Consider the following 24,931-nt stretch of genomic DNA (forward strand, 5'->3'; position numbering starts at 1 on the left):
TTTTGATCTCCTTACTTTATTGGAAAAAAGCCTTCAGATGACATCACTTGGAGGAACCTTCAGTTCAGATTATGTCATCTCAATGGTCAGACTATGAAGTTTGTAACAATAAAGTTATCTGAGCTTCTATTGATGGAAGACTCCTCTGAGTGGTCATCTGGGGGAGATTGTTCTCTAGAAGCAAAGTTGATATAGGAAAGTCAGAGGAAAGTTTAAAAGCATGAATGTACATTTACAGCAAGTTGAAAACTGGTGAAGTCTCCCTCTAACCACCTCATCCCCCTGCCTATGAAACCTTTTCACTTTATATACCGTGTGATTTCTTTAGGCTTTTGATGCCTCAACAATAAGAACAGGCTGGAATGTATAGGTAAAGGATGCATTCACTGATATTGAACTTGCTTCTTTTGGTTCTAGTTTAGGTAGTACATGTACATAAATTGGCATTAAATTTCCTTTCGACTTCCGTATACCAAAATATCTTTCTACTTCTGAAAAAGATGACATCACTTGGAGGAACCTTCAGCTCAGATTATGTCCTGTTGTTGCTCCCACTATGGAGGCTGTAATCATGGTCAGCCTCCTCCGGGTGATGTCATGTGGAGGAGTTCGTCCAGCCACAAACAGAGAAATGTTTTAATATAGTAAAGTCAGAGGCAAGTATAAAAGCATTATTGTACATTTACACCTAAAGTAAAGCCATAAAAAGCAAGTTAAAAATGGTGAAGTATCCTTTAAGAAAAATCTCAAGTTGCAGACTTTGTTTGCCCAACACACACCCCGACTTTTGCAATGAAAGCAATGCCATACGATGTTTGATGAACAAAGCCATAACTATAAATGATAAGGCTGCATGTTTCAGCACCTTGATTTGCAATCATCACCATAGAAAGTGGAGTCTTTAATTTCAGCATCCACAAAAACTCTACTTTCGTTGGCTGCCACCAGCTGACCACAGCAAGCAGGTGGGTGTAAGCGCTGGAAATTCAGTAATACCTTCCACCTGAAAAGGGCTCTCACATCACTGTACTACGTGAAGCTGGCTCACCAGCAAAACAAATGGTGTCAGAATTGAAATGCTCGATGCCCAGAGCAGAGGAAACATCGCACTAGTTTGACCGTGATCAGCGCAAAACATTTGTTGCGAACATGAATAAAAAGCGATCACATTTCATAAATATTACGTTTTTAGCAGGGTAAGTAGTAATATGTAACCAAAGTAATTCAAAGTAACCTCCCTTAACAGTGGTCTGAGAAAATGTTGGATCATGTCAGTAAAATTGCGACTGCTGTAATAACACATTTCATTTTGCCAGTCCTGAATAACAATGAACACAAAGCAAATCAAATATCAAAAGCAACATGCAGCATAAGACCATAATGTAAAGACATGCAGAGCTGCAGTCAGTGACAGCAGGTTAGAAAGTTCTAGTGCTGGGAGAAGAGAGAGGAAGGAATGAAACCTCCACCCACACACTGCTGGAGTATCACCCAGAGAGTGAGAGAGCAATTTGAGGGTAGACTATATGAGGGAGAGAGGATGACAGAGAGCAAAAAGGAGAAGCAGAGAGAGGGAGAGAGACCAGAAGAGGGAGATAAGAAGAGGGCTGGGGGCGGAGAGATGAGAGAGCAAAAGAAAAGGAGGATTTAACACCTAAATTTAGCTGCTAAATGTGTCTCATGAGGCGACGCACAGACACAGCAGCAATAACATCTGATATCCAGAGCTCAATACCAGAGGGATTTTCCTAATTTATAACTTCTGAAACATTCATCAAATTCATAAGACATGATGATGTATCAGTGCTGTCAATTGGGTTGAACATGCTGTAGGAACATGGCCTGGAAGTTACAGGCGACTCCAGATTTAAATGAAAAGCTCACTTTAAATTTAACAGTTTTAAAACCCTCCTGACGCGCCTGTGTGTACATTGAAATTGGGCTATTGAGGTATTAGTCTTGCTTTTGTGCAGAGCGGCCTGAAAGAAAGTCTTCTTAAAGTGGTTTCCAAATCCGTGTTCATGTTCTGCACAAAAATAACTTGTAGAGTTCAGCTGAAGCGAGGAGGCTGCAGCAGCCTGAGTCACAAACTAAGAAGGTATCTTCCAGTGACATTTCTTCAAATTCCAGCTTATGTTTCCACAGTGTTTCGTGCTGAGCTGGAGCGGAGGGAAAGTCAGAATGTGATACTAAAAATTCATTTTGAAGAGCACCGATATGACGCATCCAACTCACACACTGGCTTCATCTGAACTTGTCTTGCACACTTTTGCACTGAAATATTCATAGTACTGTTCATTGTGTCCCTAATTACTTCCATGCTTTGATATTATAACTACGTACTGTAACACAAGATCTAAAGAAGATTTATTATTATTATTATTATTCCACAATATGCACGGATATAGGGGGCTCTCAGTTGTGTAATGTATGTACCTGCGTGGGGACTGCAGATGGAAATTAGCTGAGTACAATGCATCTCTTTAAAAAAAAAAAAAGGTTTGTACTTGGTCCCTCATAAATAAGCTTAATACTAGTAGCCCAAACAATGTTACTCTGGGTCCACGGTGTAACAATGTCAGCACCTGCACTGCCATCTGTGCTAAAATCTGTCTTTTGCAGAACAAAATACATCTTGTGTTGTAAGAGGTGTTTTGTAATTTCCTGATTCCACACGATCCCACTTGTAGCATCTGAGGGCGGGGTTATGTTTATACCCATCAGGCGGTGTTTCGGCATGAAACGGCATTCACATTTATGTTCTTAAAACTGTTCAGGGCAGATTGTCATATGAGGTTAGTGTTGGTTATAATGGGTTAGATTACATGAAAGTAGATTATGGAATATGTTGGCTTGTTTGATGGATTTTAACACCTGCCCAGTGGAACAAATACGTTTGGCTTCTGGGAAGAGAAATCAAAACATGCCATCAACAATATCACAAAAGCTGATCATCATAATTGTGGCACCTGATCAGGATGTTGTCGCACGTTTCAATAGGGTTAGGTGGTGTGCGCAATCATTGCTATGGTTACAATAACAACAGCAGAATTACAACCTTCTCAGGTTTAAACACAAAAACTGAAGTTGATGGCAAAATTGTGATTTGGGTCAAAATACTGCTTCTGTTACATTTACTTGGCTGTTGGATGTCATCTTATGATCAGATGCATGGATGATAATGAGCCTGTTGATTGTTAGGGGAAATAGAGGGTTGGCTACTTCATTAAAAGTAGGACTATGATAATAGGCCAATGGTTTAACAGTTAGATTGGCTAAACATGTGATCCTTAAATACATAACGGGATAAAATTAAATAGATGCAGATCAAAATCCATATCATTAATACAATGATGAACGAGTGCCGTATCACAATGCTGTTCTTTGAGGTCATGGTGTGTGTTAGTGAGGCAGCGTTCCACTAAGAAGATGACGTGGTAACACCACTATCAGTCTTGTCGAAGACGTAGCCAATAAGATAAGAAATCTAGGTCACTTTGATACTTTAAAATATGTTTGCATCACCCAGGTCTCAGTAATGTAAGTGTCTTGTTATATGTAGAGTGGTGTGACATGCATGTTCAATAGATGTCTGGCGTTTCAGAGCACAAACAGTGCATATAGTGTGTGGACATATGAAAGGAGGAGGAGACCATAACATCTGCTCCATCCCGTAAAGGAATCCTACACCTATATTTCCTATCATGTCTGTATATTTCATTGCAACTTTGAACGACGGGATTGATTTAATGGCTGTGTCGTGAGCAGCAAAATCAGTCACCACCGTCATGGATTGTTGTCGTTCACATTTATGCCTTAACTGCAGTGAAGCCAGGTTTATTTGCATTTATTTATTCAAAAGGGGAAAAAAGGTTTTCGTTCCTCACAGCAGCAGGTAACTATTGGGTACTACATGCAATACATTTAAAGTGTTTCTGAAATGAACATTATCATATTTAAGAGTATGTGGGGGCAGAGAATGAAACCAAACTTTTTTGAACAACTTCCAAAGTTTTCCAGCTGACCATGATTTACAACTGTGGGTGCACATCAATTGTAGCCTAAACTTAGTCTCTGTGCACTGCATCTTTAGATGACTTTTTTTAGAGGACGCCGTCTCCACAACACTCCACCTCACACTGTGACATCAGGAGAGGAAGAACACCTATGTCAGAGTCCTTTTCATTACTTCAGCTCAGCTTGTAACAGCTGAGGCTACTCAGCTTCCTGATAAAGCGGCAGCAGACAGTCAGGGTGGGTAATCAGACATCAAGACTCATCTCAGTGAACACAGGCTCACCCCAGGGGTGTGTACTGAGCCCGCTGCTGTTCAGCCTGCCGACACATGACTGTACAGCTACTGTAGATCCAGCACCAATCACTGACTGAATAGAGGTGGAGTAGCTTGCAGTGTGGTCCAGACCCCACAACCTAGTCACCAATGTGGATAAAAAGGCAGGACTTTCTACACCTTACCTCATCACATTTTACAGGGGCACCATTGAAAACATCCCGACACACACTTCACAGCCTGGTTTAGCAGATACAGGGCCTAGGACTAACAACAGCTCGACAAGATTTAAGACCCTTCTCCCGTTCCTGAAGAGATCTATCAGCAGCGCTGCATACGCAGTGCAATCTCCGTCATAAAGGACCTTCACCACCCCTCTCAAGGGGGGTTCCTCCTCCTGCCGTCTGGCAAGACGTACAGGAGTATCAGCTGCGGATACAGCTTCCTTGCACAAGCTTTAAGACCTGATGTAAACAGTCTGCTCAGACACTGTAGCCCTTCACTCTCATTTTAAGCCTCTCTCCATGAGAAGACCACTGCTCAATGACTGTAACTGTCCCCTTAAACTCACTTGTCACTTTATTTCACTGTGTGTTTCGTTCTCGCTATATATTTACAGTTTTTTTTTTATTTGTAGTTTTCTGACTATTTTGTCCACTGTCAGGAGCTGGCGAGGAACAAATTTTAATTTCAGCCATAGTCATTTCATGTGTGAAAGGACAATAAAGAATCTTGAATCCAATACAATTTCTCTGTAGCTCTACACTCAGGTTCTTATCCAAAACTTTTCACAGCACAAATTGCTCTACTTATAATCCATGAATCTATGACTTAAAATGGACAAGCTGCTGGTTGTTATCCATGTTTGCTTTGGTGCAAGAATTGTGGGTATAGAGTAAATTAAGTCATATGGTTAGATAATTAACAAACAGGCAAACAAGATGGGCTTATTGACAAGGTCACAGAGAGGACGAGAAGTCGCAGGGTGTGTGGGTGAGGTTTACAGGATGCTTAAGGTCGACACATAAGATACAATAAAATGATTTCACTGTTTCCAAATTCAAAGAACAAACAGCTTCAAAGGGAAAAGGAGTAAGCACTGACCACTGTGTGCACGTTTTGTGAGGGTGGGTTCTCACAAGTAGTTTGAGTACGAGTAGAAGAGGTCTGACACATAAAATGGAGAAGACACCGACATCCGTGCCCGTATGTTTTAAACAGAGATGATTCAACACAAGTCCTGTCTTCAACTCATCAAAATTTAGTAACACTAGACTAAGAGGGAAGAGGGAAAGATTTCTACAACAGAATCCCCAAGGGTTTCTGTTCTTGCTGGATTGTGGCCTTGTCCATCTTCAGAAACTTCTAGTCGTTCAGTGAGTTGACCACACTCTACTCAGTTGTCAGGTGCATTTTCCTTTCAGAATGTCAAAAACTACAAATCTGGGATGGGGGGGGGGGTGAAAACTATTTTTAAGTGTGACAAGTCCAGTCTTTGAAAGTTTTGAATAGACATTGGGGTTTACCCCCAGCTGTTAAGCCAACATTAACTTAAGAAAAATTAACGTAGGAAAAATTAATGTAGTGACAGAGTAACATGATGCATTGAAAAGGTTCAACAATTATAAACTAATGTCAAACTCAGCAAGACAATGGCAGAAAGACATTTGTGCAGGCGTTTTGTGCATCATTGGCATCATGTGCCTTTGATTAACCTTCTGCAGATGATGGATGCGCTGGCACATCCAAATCTTTAAGACAACATAAAAGGAAGACAAAGCGCTTTTTGAATGGTGTCAATAGGCCAAGCAAAACCAGAGTTATGAGAAATGGTTCACGCGTGTTCAGTTGCACAAATTAGGACGCATCTAGTGATGCTTCGTCTCAAATATTTCACTTTTTTTAATTCATTTATTTTATTTGTGTTTTTATTTCGCTGGAAAACAAAGGTGTTAAAAAAAAAACAAACAAAAGTCTTTTGTGCGTTCCAATGCGTTAATACAGTATGAAAAAATTAACACACAGGTGAGGTTGTGCTGAAAAAAAAAAAAAAAAAAAAAAGAAAAGGTGAAAACTAAATGGTAAAATTAAAAGTGTTCGAAAACGACCAGATATGTACCACAGACTCCAGAGGGTTAAATTCTCCGGAGGGAAACCTGCAGTGAGCTGCCGAGAGGTGGATCGTGTTACATCTTGCTGATCATCTATGAATTTGTATGGATGTATAATGTTTAAAAACAGTAATACTTTCCTCAGATCAGATATTCAGTCAGCTAAAAGGAAACCTGACATGGATGTGTTGTACACAGTACTTGGCAGTAGGCAGTGATGTTCATATTATATACCTCAGGCTGAGGTTCAGCATGGAGCAGGGTTCTAACATCCTCTTTCATTACCCGACCTGTTTGGCGTCTTGCTTGTTTGTTGTGATCCGTTTTTTAAGTGGCATATTCCATTACCTCCCCTCTCTGTTACGCTTTTGATGCTCATGTAGCCATTGAGCTAGTTGTGGATGCTGTTCAGCCTCTTCGCCCTTAATCAGCTTGTTGAAAAGGGCTCATAAACTTTTTCCCCCCTTTAATCCATTATGCTTCCAGTTAACAGGCCTGTCGGCCACTTCACTTGTTGTAAACAAACCAGGGAACCATTTTTTTTTTTTATGCAGAGTAGAACCAACAGCAAATTCCTTGTTATACTCACCTGCCAGGGCCATTATTTTTAACAAACGATACAATTATTAGAATTAAAGTTGACTACAAAATGTCTGTCATTGTGGCAGGACAACACACCAGCAAAAGCCAAAATAGATCAAAGTTGTAGTTAATAATTTCTCTTCGTCATTGTAAGTTGGAACCTGCTGTTTGTAGGAGATATTAATGTCATGTTTAGCCTTTAGAAATGTTGTAGGGAAAATAAAAAGGAAGAAAAGAAAAATGCCAACACCTGTTCAAACTCAAAAGTCATTATTGACATTATTTGGCAATAATGCAGAGGCTCAACATCTTTGGGGCATATTTAGGTTCCTGAAATTGTTTTAAATTAATAATAATAATAATAATAATAATAAAATTGCATCGATATTTAGCTGTGTTGTTGGAACCAATTCGAATTAACTGATTTCAATCGCAAATTCAATTAAACCACCATAAAACCACCCGCACATAGCGGCAAAAATCTGCTCCACCTCTACGATTAGTGATCTCTGACCAATTACTGTACTTCAGCCATGATTGGTTTTGTACTTCAAAATATAAATAAATATAAATATATACTTTTAGTGGAGAAATTTTTTTGGAGACACCCATTTCATACCAATGCTATGAATATCCAGATTCTTATTATCCACGTACAGAGGAGGTTTACCTCAGAATTACAATGTCAAAAGCGAACTGACTAAAATGTTTGCAGCTACTTAACATCATGCTCGAGCAATTGGCTTTTCATGCACGTGTCAGCATGTGGGCTGCTATTCTCCTCCGATTGCATGTAGTCTGCATTCTACCTTTCAAGACATCTGCCTGAGGTAAACTTGAATTTTTGCTGCAGGGCACCTCCACTCTGCTTATTTAAATGTTGCACTGGTTAATGGTTGGTAGATTAACTGTCAGTCACTTTTGCGCAGTGACATTCTGGAAAGTTTTGAGACACATATGATGTCTCAGCCTCAACTAGAGGCAAGATTCATTTTCCAGCACCCAGTAATTTCCCATCTTTGCCATCGCCCACCTAACACACATTCAACATGACATGGAAACACACACACACACACACATCTATTGTTCAGAGACAACAGACTGTGCTCCATGCTTTTCTCCTCTTGTAGGTTTGTGCCCATCACCATCTGTCAGTTATTGCACTTAACCGAAGAGGAAAAATGCCATAAGAGCTGCAGTTAACAAGGAAGACTTAGGGAGGCTGACAGATATTACAGATTTACAGTACAGATTGGCCAGTGCCTCGTGGCAATATTCCGGCATTACAAGTTCACACGTCACATTTGTCAGAGTGGAAACGCGGGACGCAACAATTGTCCAGTGAAAGCAAAACTTATTGCAGTTTGCACTCACTACTCCATCCAGGAACCGCTCACCTACAGCAAGGACTCTGTAACTCAAGAGCATTTTTCAGACCAAGTAAGGGCTGACAAATCTTAGTCGAGTCTGCCTCTACAGGATCTGAGACTGATTGCAGTGAAATTGTGATACAGTTAGTAACAATGCAGTGGATTAGAAGGGCGACGTTTCTGGCTGCAACTAAAATCAATAGCCATTAAATGAAGGTACAATGACGAAAGAGTTGAATGACTGTGAAAGCACATATTCCTTTTCAGAGTCTTGTTACCCTCTAACATGTCAGAGGTCCATTAAGCGAAGGAATCCAACGATCGGACCCTTTGTCTGCATTCATGCCAGGCAAATGTTTACAGTATGATCTCCAGTCTGTAAAGGATGACAGCATCCGGCAAATGACACATGGCATTAGAGAAGAAAAAGAACTGTATCCATGGGGCAGAAACAGAGGCACGTAAAGGGATGTTTGCCAAGATATGCTGGTGTTTCCTCTTGTTTTCAAAGTGACCTTTTCCCACCTGCAGTGTAATGTTTGGTTCTCTGATGGTAGCTTGATGTTGTTTGAAGTCTGGCTGCTGCAGTTGCTGCTGAGTGATTAGAAAGATTGTTTGATGAAAGGATGCATGTGAGGGGGGGAGAGAAATATGGCCACACTTCCCCCATTCACACATTTACATTTAGCGCTTCTCTATGCATTTCCCACCACACTCACTCGCTTCGCACTGAGCTGTTTGTGTTCAGCAGTTAAAAAATAAACCTCAAACAGTCTGAACTCTGTGAAACACTTTCCAAAGGCTTTGAAGAACATGAGGTGCCCAACGAACTATATCATCAACACTAACCAGCTCAGAGCTAATTAAACGCTAGCACTAACTAATTAAGTCAAGTGAACAGGAATCCAGCAAACACTGGCAAACAGACAACAGTGTCACAGGAAAACTGAGAGCCAAACTTTTCTGTCCCTGCAGAATAATAATTTAAAAAAAGAAATAAAAAGGTCTCGGACATGTCAACAGTGCCAGAATTCTCCAGTCCCTTAAGACTTTAATGTGAGACACCCCTGTAATAGCAATTATATTCCAGGCCAAGTGCAAAAACAAACTGATTGATGGGCAGCAAACACAGGTTCCCAGCACACAGTATTATTCTATCAGAGGCCACAAAACAATTACTCATGATTGAACCAACCGTGCCGCGGAAAAATCGGATGGTGTGAGCACATGAGGAGAAGCATGTGAAGTGCCAGAACCTTCTGGGTCAATCGCGGAGGTGAACTTGCTGCCAGCCAGTGGAAGTGGGTCATAGGGGCTTCACTAGTAATTTTCTCACCAGGGTTTTCACACTGCTTAGAATTAGAGCGGCTGAAATATTTGAGTCATTAGATCCGTTGCTGAAAGGTACAGAGAGAAGCTCAAGAGGACTCGGGCGAGAGAAACGGGCGATCAGTGGACCACTGCTGCAGGACAGGTCAGGGGACAGTGAGGTGTCCAAAATGAACTGATGAATATACTGTGGGACGCGTCACTGTTACGCGTCGATGTGCTTCTTTTGAATGTTTCTCCACATTGCACCATTATGGAGGCAGACACACCACAACATGGGGTCATGGATGATGTCATCTAGAGGAGCTCTGGAAATGTATGTTTACCGTGATTACAAAATCCGTATAAGCAGCGAGGTGGCATAATCGGGCCGACAGGTTTCTCCAAGTGATGTCATCTAGAGGCAGAGAGCCATTTCTAATATAGGGAAATCAGAGGGAAGTTTAATGCCACTTAATTCCATGTAGCACTCAAACTAAAACCAAAAGAAACAAGTTCATCATCAGCGAAGATGAAGGTTTAGGCTGACAAATAATATAGGACATTTTTTGAACAAAAACAATCATTTTTAAAGCAAAAAGCCTGACAACTACAAAAGCCACTAAACTACACATAGTAACTATAATAAACCAAAATTAGCTTTTGTTTTGATAAGGTTAAATTAGTGAACCTGGTTAGAACAAACCAGCAGTGAGTCCTGCATTTTATACCCCCCCCCCCCCCCCCCCCCCCCCCGACAACAATACCATGCTATTTCTAGTTTTGTAAGGTTATTGCCAGTAGTTTTAACCCGTTTCATTTGTTGTCAGCTCAAAATGCACAATGTGGCTCATTTTGTGTCATTTGATCAATGAATGAATGTTACAAATTTTTATGAGGCCACTTGTTTGAAAACACTGAATTGCACTGGATTCATACTTGATTTTAAAGAAAATCAGTTAAAAATCTTCATATTGCCGTATGTGTGCAAATAATGATAAAGCCCCAAGAGCTTTATCGTTTAGTAAACATTTAGTAAACACATGTGTTGTGTCCAGAAGAAATGTCTGAAACACACACACACACTCACACACACTCTCACCGCTCATGCAGAGGCTGAAGCGACAGAGTTCGTCACACAGGGTGTCTGGACTCTCCAGTTCTCCTCCTCCTCCTCCTCTTCCACCCCCTCCTTCTCTCCTCTTCTTCCTCGGCGACATCCTCTTCACCATCTTCATCACTCGCTCCACTTTGTCCATGCTGGGTGACTGAGGTCCACCTGTCAGCTGGAGATGTGATCTCTGAACCCGTTTCTTCTTCTTCTCGTTTTTGTCTTTCCCAGTTTCCTGCCTCGTTTCCCACTTTGTTCTTTTTTGTCTCGCTCCTACTTTCCTTTTTTTATTTTTTATTTTTTTAACCTCTGTTTTGTCTTCTGGGGAATCCTGATAACTTTTGCCACTTTTGCCCTCTACTGTTCTTCGTCTCCGTCTCTTCTCGCCTTTCCAGCACAGTGGCTTCCCAAAAATACCTCCTCTTCCTCCTCCCCCTTCTATCCTCTTCCTCTCCTCAGTTTGGTCTCTTCTTCCTCACCTCTAATTTTCCTTTCCCTTTCCAGTGCAGCACTTAAGCGCTCAGGGTTGGTCCCAAAAACAACTCAGCCATTCTCTTTGTCGTATTGTGTCTTGTTGCTCTCTTCTTTTTCCCCCCCTACTCTTCCTCCCTCTTCTTCAGCTCACAGAAAATCCGATGAACAAAGCAACGGGAGAAGTGATACACTGAGGGAAAAGATGGGAGGGGGAGAAAAGGGAGAGGCAGCCCGTTTACTTCTCCCTCCCCTTTCTCTCTTTCTCTCTCTCTCTATGCACCCGCAGCCCACCCATATCACCTCATCTTGTCACCCACCCCCCCAATGATCCAACCTTCACAACTCACAGCCAGTGCTTCCAGAGGAAAAAGCAACATTTTTTTTTTAAAATCGACGTGATGCTTGGGATATTTTGTGTTTGTCTCTGCAGTGGTACGCTTCATTATCTCTTCCGCTCAGACTTTCAGTCTGTCACTTAACTCACACACTATCTTCTACAATCAATCTGTGTCTCCCTTCTTTCTCCTCTTTTCCATTTTTTACCCATTATCTCCTTTTGTATCACATTTTCTCAATCTTTCTTTTGGTTTAGCCCTACACTGCCTTAGCTATACCATATATTTTTCTTCCCTGTGCTTCCATGTATTCCTCTCACTCCACCTGTCTTCTTGACCCTATAACATAAACCATCCTCTCCTCTCATCCTCTTGCCTCCATCTCATCCAAACCATTTGGTCTCTCAACTTTACCCCTTTACTATATGTTCACCTTCCTCTGTTCACCTTCCTCCCTCTCCTTTGGTTTCACCCCTCCATCCTTCCTGTTTGTTCTCATCTCTTCCCTTTAATCTCTGTTCCATGCTTCCCAATAATAAGCTCATCATCTCCTCTGGAGGGGAGGTCACGTGCACACACACACCCGGACACTTCAAAATGAAAGTATATAGCCTTTATTACACACACTCCAGCAGCATTTTGCAGTCGCTCAGCACACACACACACTCGAACACCAGGTAGCTATAATGAAAACTCACCTGGGGGTTTAGGACATGCTTTTTTTTTTTTTTTTTAAAAATCACTGACCCATGACGGTTTGATCCTGCAAGCGGCGTTTTCGCTCTTTGAAATTTATGACACCTGACAAAACTGATTGCTGGCACGAAATTAAAAGTCACCCCAAGAAGATCATTAAGGCTCTGAGTGTCTTGAGTCACATGCTTTTGAAAGAAAAGCACCGAGGTGGATGCTTTAATCTGAGCGCTTTCAGCATTAAACGGCAAAATAATTATGAAAGTATTCTCTGGGTTACAAATTCATTTTAACATGATGTGAAAAAAGAACATATTATTTTGGGTGAAAATTTGCATCTGCAAATTAATAAATACATTTTAAAAACCAAACCGTAACAATCTTATGCACCAGAAGCATGTTTTCCTAGTTGTTATCTTCTACTCCACTAATCATCTCCTGACTCATCTGATGACACTGGCTGATGTGAAGCTTTTCTGGATACTCCCAGGTTGTAACAGTATTATTGACAAGCTTCAAGTCCCACAGGACCTGAACATGGCATTTAACAGGACAGCTGGATCCATGAAGCAGTCAGCACTCGCTTTATGTATCTATCTACAAACCACAATTTCTCAACACGAATTTAAGTGGAACTGAAATGAGAGTTTTTAGAAAAGCAGGTCAGCCACAGACTGGCAGACTGGCAGTGCAGCAAAAGAACTGCCCTCAGCTCACAGTATAACTACTTTCAAAGTATTACAGAGTCGGCAAGACTTAGAAATACAGAAATAGACTGAATTCAGCATTTGGCTTTGTCAGCGAATTCCAAGACCTTAAACCAGTTGTTTCTCCCCGACTACTGCAGTGCATTGTAAGAGTAAATTAAACTCTACCAGACCAGAGGCATCTTTACTGCTCAGTGGGCTGAACAGAAATTCATGTGCTGCTGCCTGATTGATTTTGTTTTGTAGGATATATTTCACATGAGTAATTTCCAACACAACTTGACATAAATATTTGCAATGAGGACTGATTGAGAGCTTTTCTTATGAGAAATACCAAAATCAAAGACAGAATAGCTGCCCAAAGAACGAATATCTGACCAGCTGAATATTCAGGTCCAGCCCTAATATCCAAGGATACTGTGTTCAACCCATGTCATTAGGTACTTCTATTCAATCTAATGCAATGCAATCACCATCAAGACTACAAGTTCTCGGCCACTTTTTAGGTTGAAACTAACGACCACTATGACTTTAATAATCAACGCATATAAACTGAGAAATTATAACTTTTCAAAAGCAGAATTGCATTGCATTGGACTGTACCTAATGAATTGCCCAGTGAGCATATATTTACCAAAACCTACTGTCAGGTACTCTACATGTAGACACCAACATTCTTTACCAAAAAAATCCCTTTGAAAAATCCCTTAACCCATTTTAGATATTTTACATCTGTTTAAGTCGACTTCACACAGGCTTTCTTTCAATAAATACATTACAGGAATTTAAAGGGATATTTTTCTTATGCCAGAGGGATGTTTAAGGAAGTTCAACCTCAGATGACACCAACTTTACCTACACACACACTCACACTTAGATTTTTGGAACAGCACACATTGCGGTGATTTGGTGAACCAGCCCAAAGGAACCGTTTTCTATATATGCTGCTGGGTGACGGGACACATTTTGATGCAAATCTCTGTTTTTAAAGATTCTCAACTGTACAATCAGAGCTTTAATGCAAGTCATGCCTCATGCACACACAGATCTATAAAAGTCAGGGGCACAATAATCAGAAAAACAAAAGTCGAGGTAACATTTGAAGGGCTCAGTCATAAGTCTCCAGCAAAACCCCAAAGTAAAAATTTTTTTTAAACTTTCTATGAAAGAATTTCTATATGCATTTGAACTGCTACATGATGAAAAGCAATGAAAGATAGAAAAACAAATAAATAACTTTCACATGCATGATGAGATGTTTGGGATTCATCTGATGTCAACGGGGCATCTTCTGATTAACTTTGAATCGGAACATCGGATTTCACATTCACTTTGCGCTTGGTGCAAAGCATTTGGGTGCGACACCTAGGGAACTAGTTTCATCAAAACAGCCTTGTGTCATGTTGGCAAACCACAAAAAATAAAAAAATAAAAATAAAAAGAGGCTCATGACCCATTTTTACTCAGACTCTGCTCTGAATTCACTGAACCTTTCCCATTCCTTAGCTTGGAAGGTGGATTGACAAGCTCATTGAAATGATTTTTACCAGAGTGGCAGGTGATTCGGTCAGGTGAGAATAACGCCAGTAACTGCCGAATCCAACATGTGACATGAGACCGTAGCACCCCCCCCCAAAACAAACGAGCTAAATTATTAGTATTAGGAGGATTAGCGCATAGAAATTGTAACTTCAACTAACTGCAAAACCTTATCATTTTATAAGATGTGGGGTATATAAAGATAAGGACATCTAATAACCAGCAGTTCCTAATGTTAGGAACAAAAGCAGAAGCAACTAAGCCAAATGTACTGAGTATAAAGTTTATGTAATTGCACTGAGGCATAGATTTTTTTTTTAATCTTCTAAAATATTCAAACTATTCCTTATTGTCCAAATAACATGGCAAATATTATCTCTCCCTATGATACAAATAGTAATTCAGTTTCATACAAAAATAATAATAAAAATTTTGATCTAGCTAGAAGCATAAATTATTTATTCCAAACCCTTTATGTGTTGTTACACCTAACATTAGCATTTCAAAGCTAATTTTGATGCAATTTGTCCAGGTGCCAATAACTGTATGTCAAACTCATCGCGTTTCCTTAAAGTTTAGTCTTTGGACTAAAAGAAAAGCATCTGCTGGTACAATTATGCTAAAGACATGTTAAAACTAAATCCACGGGGAAAATTCTTAACAAGTTTCCTCATCTGTGAAACGACAGGATTACATAAAGGCCCGACAAAAGGTTTGCTTTCTCATAAAGCTTTTATTGCAATCGAAACAATTGTCTCTCCCCTCCTTGCCCATCAACCGTTCCCACTTGCTTTCTTAGCTTTTGTTTTCCTGTCCCCAGCCTCGTGCGTCTTGTCAGGCAACAATTTACAGTAAGTTGAAACACCGGGCGTGTGCTGTAGAGCCAAATTATAATGTGGTGACGTGATGAAGTGACAGGCTAACGGGTTGCTAGACACCTTCACCAAATTTGCACGAGGTTTCCTGGAGGCAAATGTAGACATAATACAAAAACTAACAATCACTGGAGCTAATATATGTCAAACACATTACTCCCAGCGACATCTTGTGTACGGGACCATAGACTTGATTAGTTCAGCAGATATTCACAGCTTATCCTGGATTTGGTTTGTTTGTTCTTAGTGTCTAAAGTTTCAATGTGGAAATAAACACGTCTTCCCCGACCTTGTTACTCAGGATGATCTAAAGACAATTCACCAAGTTTCTCTGAAAAGAGATTTTGCAATGTTTTTCCTGCTCTGAGTGAGTAAAACATCTAGGAGGGATCTCAGAGGAGTCATGAGCGAGGATACACGATACCATTGTCTGTGGCTAAAATGCAGCTGAACACAATTATGGATCAACATCTGGCAGATTGGAAGGAGACGCAGAAGAAATGGCATAAGTGGGAGTGTTTTCTTTGGTTGACATTTAGATTAGTTCACATTTATTTGATTTTGCATATTGGATAAACTGGATGAAGTGATGAGCAGTATAAGTGTCACGGTAAGTCGAGGTCCTACAGGGTTCAAACGCATTCGTTTATTAAGATTTCACAATCGTTTCATACCAATTCTGCCGGGAAACACAGAGAAAAAGTTCTGAGGAGCCATCACAGTAGACAGTCTAGGTAAATGCATGCAGCAGTTCCAGAGAAAATTTTCAGCATTGATGTGTAGAGTCTGATCGTGTTTTGAAAGGGGGGGGGGGGGGGGGGGGGAGTAAATTATAGTAATCAGAAACACGTGCACACACCCATTCAAATGTAAGCGGGATAGAGAATGGTGAAGTGAAGCCGGACGTAGGATGTAGAGTGTGTGGGGAGCCGAACCCAAAGTGTCTGCACAATGCAAACACACACACACACACACACACACACACACACACACACACACACACACACACACACACACACAGAAAAGGGAATAGAATAGGAATTTATTAGCTCCTTCTCCTTGAGTGACGTACAAAGACCTTCAGCAGAGCACACACAGAAACAGATGCACTAAATCCGGAAAAATGTCCAAAAAATAAAGAAAAAGAAAAAGACAACACTGTCTTATATTAGTGTCATTTTATTAAATCACTAGCAGCGACCTTCTTAAACCACGCACTCTGGGTGTTTTTGGACTACGGTTTCAAAGATCAGCATATTGGCTTTAATTTAAGGCCTTGAACATTTAACCTAAAGTTAGCAGAATATGGTTTCCGACTGAGGAAGCGTATGTTTCCAATGTCTTTTGACCTTTGAACTTAACATGAGGATTCACCTTTAGAAACGAATAGAGTTGGTGTTCTGTTTTCTGAAAAGGCTCGGGATGTGCTGCTGTGTCAAATGTAGCTGAATCTCTTTGGCTTTATTAAATTGCTGGGACCACCAACAATTCCAGAGGTACCAGTTTACCAGTTGGCTAATGAGATTTCAAACCTCTAGATTTAAAGAATTGATGGGAACTGTTTATGCTGGGATTCAATTCTTGTTTAGTTTAATGAACACGGTTCAAACCCATTAAGACTGTCACTGCATTTTTCCACTGTTTGTTTATTTATTGGTTTTAGTGCTTTATTGCAGGAAGGTTTTAATTTTGCCGCTGAAAAACAAGATCTGAATCATTGCTAGAGGCAAATCCATCTCTTAAGTAAAATTAAATAAGTAAAGCCTAACAAGACACTTTTCGTCAACCTGAACATCATTGTAGATCTATGGTGGAGGACACTTTGAAAAATACTCAAAGTACAAGATCCTCCAATTTGTTACTTTTGCTACTTCAGAATTCCCTAAGAAATATAACAGTGGCCCCACTACATGCTCTAGTTACTGTGCAGATTTTTATTAATAATAAAAAAACAATACACATTACTTATCCAACATGCAATGAAATAACTGTTGACGTATTGAAATAAAGCCCTGTCTGTAAAGAAGTGGATCCACCTTTACCAGCTGCAACATTTCTGATATTTACACATTAATGCACCAATAATTATAATCTTATTATATATATCATTCTCTTCTTTTACTTATCAAGAAACAGGTTTTGTGATGGAATGAAATGATGCTTTTTGGGGCAACATGAGTGAGTGCACGATACGACACATACATTCAGTACTGCGTCACGTGTTGTAGTGAACAGCTTTTACAGCTCAGCTCCCTCTGCGGGAAGAAATGTGAAACTCTTTCCCTGCCCACAAAATCATACTGTTTGGAGCCCTACCTTGAGATGCTAACAAGGTTCGTACAGGTGCTGGAAATCCTGTAAAAGGTCTGAAATGCAGTTTTGGATAAACTGCTTGAAAATTCTTGAATGTCTTATACAACAAATAGCAGTGTGACTGAGTAGTTAACTCGCTTAGTAAACGGATAAATAAATAGTCAAAAATGAAAACTGTTATATCAGGGTCTCGCTTGCGCCTCTGTGTGTAACCGAGTTGGACACGACTGCGCCAAAATGTCGGGAGGTTGATGGTTTGAAAACGAAAGCTACAAAGCGTAGATAAAAAGTGGAGCAAATCCACGCGCAGCCTTTTGCAGAAAACCCCTACAGAGAGTGTGCACATTTAAAAAACATGAAAGGCTTGTTGTAGTGTATTGTCGAGTAACATTACACGTACATGTTACTGTGTTAATGCCAACCGCTAGCTGGCGAACTCGCAGGCTAAATGATTGAGAAGCACTGTGCACGTTGGTGTGTCAATGTTAATATTGCATGGTCAATTATAACACGCTTATTTATGGAATATGCAGTGAACGTACCCAACTTGACTTAACAGTAACTGTAATGTTAGTAACTTTCCACAACTGAAAAGTTTAGCAAACGTTTTCCCACTGAATAACCAGCCAACTTATGGCTAACTGAATAGGTAACAGCAAAGTAAAAAAATATAAATTAATAAATTTTTTAAAATAATAATTAAAAAAAAGGGTTTTCACATGTTTTGCAATGAGCAGTTTTGGTTTTTCTGATTCATTTTAAATAGCATGGCCAAAACATTAGAACCATGTCTTAATCTACTGTACTCCAGTTTGACTCCACCTCTGACTATGAACTCAGTAATAAACACATAGTAGAATTATCACCTTTATGACACTGTCAACATCAAATATGAGAAATTATAACCCTGTAAATGCAGGATTCATGACAGAAGAGCTGCATTAAATTGCAACGGTGGTCAAAATGTTAATTGGGTTATAATGCAACTTTACTTGGCAGTAGTTGTGTTGTTAATGCCGTTGTGTTTGTCAAATCAAGTTTTGCTTAGATTGCCACAAGAAAAATTATTTTCAAATTTTTCATTAACACATTTATGGAAAATTATTTGTCAAGTGAAGTTAGTGTGTACCCTATCAATTTTGGTGGTTTAAAGCACAATGCCATCTTTTTAAATATGGGTTTAAAACTGATAATCATTTGCAGCATTTCTCAATTTGTGCCAATATAATTTTCCACAGCTGTAAGGTGCTGGAAAAGCTTGGAAACTGACCTTCAAAGTGCCTTAATTTCACCTTTAAAAAATGGTGTATGAACCCTAAACCTTTTTCAAACATGCTTCATTGCATGTTTCAACCCTACATGCAATAACCCTGACACATACCACCGCCGGTTGTTTTCCTATGCAACCACCTTATTAGCATTGAGTTTTAAACGCACCTGTCAACGTGTGTTAATAAATGATAATTTTCTCGATTAAAAAACAAACAAAAAACAAACAAACAAAAAAGTAAAAATGCAAATAGATACTAAATCTTCTGTAATTGACATGCAGATACTGCTCAAAGCACTCAGGCTCCAACATCACACTCCACACAAACTCCCTCTAGATCCCACGTTGGAGCCGTGCGTTGTCATGGGTAACAGGAGCGTGTCACCGCTGTACAGAGTAAAAAAAGTTAAATCGATGCACAAAATGAGGAGCAGAGTTGTGTGTACAGCAGTGATAGTGTCGAGTTGTGTCTCTCTCACACACACACACACACACACACACCCACACACACACACATACACACCCACACACAGGATGAGTCATAGTCATGCAATGCAAATATATGGATTAAGTCTAATGAATGGATAAGCTCAGTGTCATGAAGAACATGAATCAGCATGTTCGGCCAGTGAGGGAAATGTTGTCAAATATTGTCAGCATATGTAGCTTATGCATGTGTTCTATGTAACAGCCATGGATTGCATACACGTAGCTTTTATGTACTCTGTGTGTGTGTGTGTGTGTGTGTGTGAGCAACTGTGTTGTCATTTCAACAACTCCGTGCCATGAATAAAAAAATTAAAAATGACAGCAATTTGGAAAATTGGTTAAAGATGCACCTTGAAGAATGAATGTGAACGGTTGCTACGAGGTGCAACAAAAGCCACAGCCAACCACACTGACCTTCACCCTAAGATGCTTCTTCCACCAACTGCGTCCGTTTAAACATGATCGAATCGTCTGTGCATTTATTTACTTGTCAACTCAGTGGCGAAGGTATTTCTGAGACAGGTGCTGATGAGCTCCTGCAAAATCTTAACATGGTCACTGTGGAAAATCAGAGCACATACTAATTATAAACATGAAGTAATGATATTAAAGTACATGTACTTCAGTATGGTTTTACGCATCCACAAACCGAAGTCAAGTTGCAGTTTACCTGCTTGTCTGTTCAGACTAATTTTTAATCAGTTCATCTATTAGTCCAAGAGACATTTGAGCACCGAGACTTTCACCATTTATTCTTGAATTTATGCCGTATTTGTAAAAATGTCCCTCAAAGAGTTGCTCTGATGTTGCAACAAAAACTGACACACTTTAGGTCACGGTGATCCTAAGTAATTGCTCTCAAAGTCTGAGCATTTCCCGTCAGAGCCTTCAGTTAATGCTTGCGCTGAATTTGAAGGAAATTTACTCACTTCCTATGATATTGAGTTCACAATAATGGAAAAGTGACCCGTGGCCACTGAAGTTGATTGAGTTTAGTTCATCCTTAAGTCCATATGGAGGATTTGTGCCAAATTTGAAGAATTTCCCTCAAGGTGCTCCTGAGATAATGGGCTCAGAAGAACGGGATGCACGGACATAATTCCACAAACCCCCAGCATTCACCAGAGCAGAAACCTAACAATGGTAACAACAATTAGATTCTGGTTATGTCATCTTTACTTCCTGTCTGATCTGTAATGGACTATATGTAATATCCAAATTAACGTAACATACACACCCAGCAAATGTTATGATTGTGTTTAAATGCAGTTCCTATTTGACTGGTGGCTGGTATGTTTCCATGGTTAACACACTAAAAATGTACAAGGGCTTCACTGTATTGCTGCCAGTTTCATACATTCTCTGTGCCAAAGTCATCAGCTTTTGGCTGCACAAAATATTACAATATTAATTGCAGGATTAACATATGGCTTTCATGCCAACTGTCTTACCTTCAGCATCTTCTCACTGTCTGTCACTGTCATTCTCACCCAGTTTACAGCTCCAGCTATTTTTTTTTTTTTCCTTTCCTTATTTATTCTCTAATCTGCTGTCTGTCAATTTCAGTCCCTCTCCTTCACGTCTCTGCTCGGGGTATCGCTGTCAGCTATGCTAATCCCGAATATTCCTAAATACTGTGTTAAAGTAAAAACAAGCTGAGGAATCCATCCTGTTAACATCTGGGCCATGTTCATTGGACGTAGCTTGAAAGGTTAGCGGGATAATATTGCTGATGAGATCCCGGATTCTCGTTGTCCCGGCAACACATCCACAGTCTGAGGCCTGCTCAGGAGCAGGCCTTGCGATGTAAACCAGATACCCACAAAGACTTGAACGGTGTTGAACCAGGAGGTCCATCAAACTGCTTAAGTGTTATTCTGAACAATCCACTGAAATCAGGGTGGTGGGAATAAGATGAGAGTTTAAACACGGAGCCCTGAGCAATGCAACAACATACACAGCCTACGTATCGGTGCAAGCAAGTGGTGGTATCACACATATAGAAATGGATTGCGTTACAAAATTTACCTGCAATAAATTCTCCACACTGAGGACTAAGAGTTGTAGTATATACAGGCACCATGTTTGCAGAACATTCTGTTAAACATTACTAATATGATCCTGTGTTTCCTCCTTTCTCATTAGTTGGTAGTCAATGGAAAACCTGCTGATCATCTCTTCAAGTGTAGATATTGATGGTCTAGTTAACAACATGAGAGATGAGAAACCCAGCATTTATAATCCTATTCTCAAACTGCTTCTACATTCACATCCAGCGTTATTCGTCTGATCTTGGATCTGTTTGGCGACATGCAAAGAGTAGGACCCTGCTCTGAATAAGCACTTGGGCTTTTAGATTAAAAAACAATCAAATCTACATTAAACTGGAAAGTTAAAAACAACTATCAGCATGCATTTACAGATATTTCTGCATGATTGTACGTTCCAAAAAACAATGTCAACACCTTCAGCCTTGATGTGGCAACATAACCACGTGCATATACAAGTGGTAGTAAAGGATTTATGTATTAACTGACAGACCACATCTAAGGCAAAGCCAATTAACTTCATGTCTTCTCTCACTACATCCAGAAATCTCCTCTTTGCTCTTCCTCTAGACCTCCTGCCTGGCAGCTCCAACCTCAGCATCCTTCTACCGATATATTCACAGTTTCTCCCAAAGAGAACCTCAACATCTTAAGCTCTGCTACCTCCAGCTCTGCCTCCTGTCTTTTCCTCAGTGCCACTGTCTCTAAGCCGAACATCATCGCTGACTTTATATACACACAAACTTCAACGTAAGGTTAATTGTCAGCATGTAGCATAATTGTATATTTTGCAACTATTACTAACCAACACCGTCTCTATCTTGTAAATATTAAGTTTAAACAATATTGCCATTTTTTGTCCAATCTTGTGCCTTGTGTTTCTTTCAGGGAGTTAAGTTCAGCAAATGTCTTTTGCCTTTATTCACCTTAGAGAAAAATTAGTACTTTGGTTTTTTTTTTGTTTCAGTCTTTGAGTTTTACTGCCCGTCACCTTTTCACTTATTTGTGGTGCTAAATTATATCTTTGATTGCAAATTTTAGAAAATCAGACCTTGGTCTGGGGAGGGAAGATGGAGTTGTATTGTTGCACTCATGCTCCCTCACACAGAGGAGTAACACTGGAAGTTTAAGTCCATCTGATTGCTGCACTAATCACTTCAAAACCAGACCTGCACATCTAAAATATGAACTTCAATTAACAAATCCTTGTTCAAGTTTAATGCAGCAGAAATCATTTACAACTTTGCTGAGGAAAAATGTGAAACTGAGCTGATTGTACTTGCAGTCAAAGAGGGAACAAACTATTCTCTAATTTTTAAATTAGTCCTCACAAGCCAACAAGAGGTGAGGATTTCAAACTCAACGAAAATCCCTAAGGACATGAACAACTTGTCTTACTTACATTTACCAGCAGTGTGTGTTTAAGGGAAAGTTTATGCAGCATTGTACAACTACATAGAGCAGACCTGGTGCAGACCCATGCGTCTTTTTCTCTTCACAAACAGCAGAACGTGTGTGTGGCCTTGGTGAGTGTGCGCTTGGAGCAGGTGCCTCAGCAGATACAACAGAGCAAGTGGAAACGGCAGCGAAATAAAGCAGCTCAGGGAGAGAAGTAGGTTGATTTTACTTTGCCTCTGCCTGAATTTAATTTAGGCAGAAGTAAAACGGATTCAATTAAAAGTTTAAACAACTAGAACCGGTGAAAGTTCTCAGAAACACCAGTGTGAATCAAAACTCAGAGAAGAGAAAATCCTGTCGGACGACCTTTGGGAAGCCCGTGATGGCGTTTTGATTGGATGCAAATTTGAAAAGAAATTGCTGCAAACAATTCTGATTTGGTACAGAGGCTCCTCCATTGGAGACTGACGGTGACAGCTGTAATGTCTAAAGACGTAAAATGCAGAACCACAGAACAAAACCCATTTCTTTTCAATTTACAAGGCAATTTTGCTTTAAAAAGACAAGGCCCCAGTGCAAAGATCTTTCTGCATTATTCATTCAGTGACCCTGTCAAAGACCGGCTGTGTGTGTGTGTGTGTGTGTGTGTGTGTGTGTGTGTGTGTGTGTGTGTGTGTGTGTTCGCGCGCGCGCACGCACATGAGTGCTAGTGGCTGAATGTGGCCTGAGGAAACTGATTTCTGTGCGGCCTGCAGGAGGTGACAGGCTTTCTAATTAACTCCGTGCTGGGTTGTTGTACCGGCTAATTAATTAACACAATGACCTAAGGACCGTGAGTGTTTGTACTTGTGTGTGGGAGTGTGTGTAACACATGTGTCTAAGAGAATGTGCGGCGTGTTTGTTAAAGCATCTTGGCTTTTTTCTCTGCAGTATGAAGAACCTAGAAATGTTACACTGTGCATTTGCATGTCAAAGTTCAAGACGGGGCAACTGCTTGATTTGCGAACGGAAAGTCATGTCGAACTGATGTCACCACGCAGCCAAAGCCTTTATTCTTGTGCTCGAAGCATGTTGACCTCAAATGAATCCATGTGAGATAAGCAAACACAGCGTCCAACGCTGCTGGAAAAGCAAGTAACGTTCAGGAAAAAGCAGGAAATGCATCCTGTAAACATGACCAAGATGGTGGTGTAAACGCTCGCAGTTGTACTAACTCGATGTAGTTATTACAGAGCATGAGGAAGGATTCATTCAATATGATGCCGTATGCTCGGTTTTTGTTCCATTCAAAATCTCTCGGCCCACCCTACACTGAGCTGGAAGCTTCGTGGTCACTTGGATCACGTGTTATAAACCCATTAAACGGCCCTTTAATCTGATCTTATTTACCCACCTATATAACTTAGTGAGCCCCCTGCTCTGCCTGCCAGCAGGCTCACTCGCGTGGTTCTCAATTAATATTAACAACTTCTTTACATTTCAGGCACATGTGGTTGTAGTTGCCACAATTCCTGTTGGTCTGAAACTTGAAACAAACTAGGGTCTCATTTTTGTGTTTTGTCACCTGCCAGTCCACATGACTACCTCTCTAAACTGAATCCAGTTACATCAGTCTTGTTCCTGTCACTTTGATGTCGCCAAACTGTCCCGTGTATCGATGATGATAAACCGTCTGATGAAAGAGATGAGTTTGCCTACTGAACCACTATAGGGATGATAATGACTGACCTTTAAATATAGCACCGTTTTTACCACACTCCCTCTATAAAGCTGTGGATCTGCTTTTGTCTCAGAACCTTCAATTTCCACGTAGGGTTTTCCTCTCTCAGTCACGCTCTCTGCTCCTAAGTGCTTCGAAGGATCTCCAGCTGACTCTGTGATCGACTAGCCCTCCTGTGGGGATCCCCTTAATAAGCTGTGGGCTTATCTTGCTGTCCCATGGTGATGATGATCACACACACACACACTCCAGGTCTTGGTTTGCCTCTCTTCCCTTGAGAGCCGCACTACTCCTCTG

At 40.4% G+C, this 24,931-nt stretch overlaps 1 protein-coding gene across 6 annotated transcripts in view; it reads right to left on the reverse strand.

The window, feature by feature from the left end:
- The window catches only part of grip2b (glutamate receptor interacting protein 2b), a 221,402-nt gene that overhangs the window by 136,890 nt on the left and 59,581 nt on the right, over positions 1-24,931 (reverse strand). For 2 of the 6 annotated variants that reach the window (XM_067506123.1, XM_067506124.1), the window contains exon 1: positions 10,765-11,395. The exons of 2 other annotated variants lie outside the window; for them this stretch is intronic. In XM_067506123.1, coding sequence (XP_067362224.1) covers positions 10,765-10,921 — 157 coding nt within the window. In that variant the 5' untranslated portion in view covers positions 10,922-11,395. Of the gene's footprint in view, positions 1-10,764; positions 11,396-24,931 lie in introns of those variants that run through there. 2 more of the 6 variants (XM_067506122.1, XM_067506121.1) reach the window with 1 other exon arrangement.

This window comes from Channa argus, chromosome 5, assembly GCF_033026475.1.
Source record: "Channa argus isolate prfri chromosome 5, Channa argus male v1.0, whole genome shotgun sequence".
Lineage (NCBI taxonomy): Eukaryota > Metazoa > Chordata > Actinopteri > Anabantiformes > Channidae > Channa > Channa argus.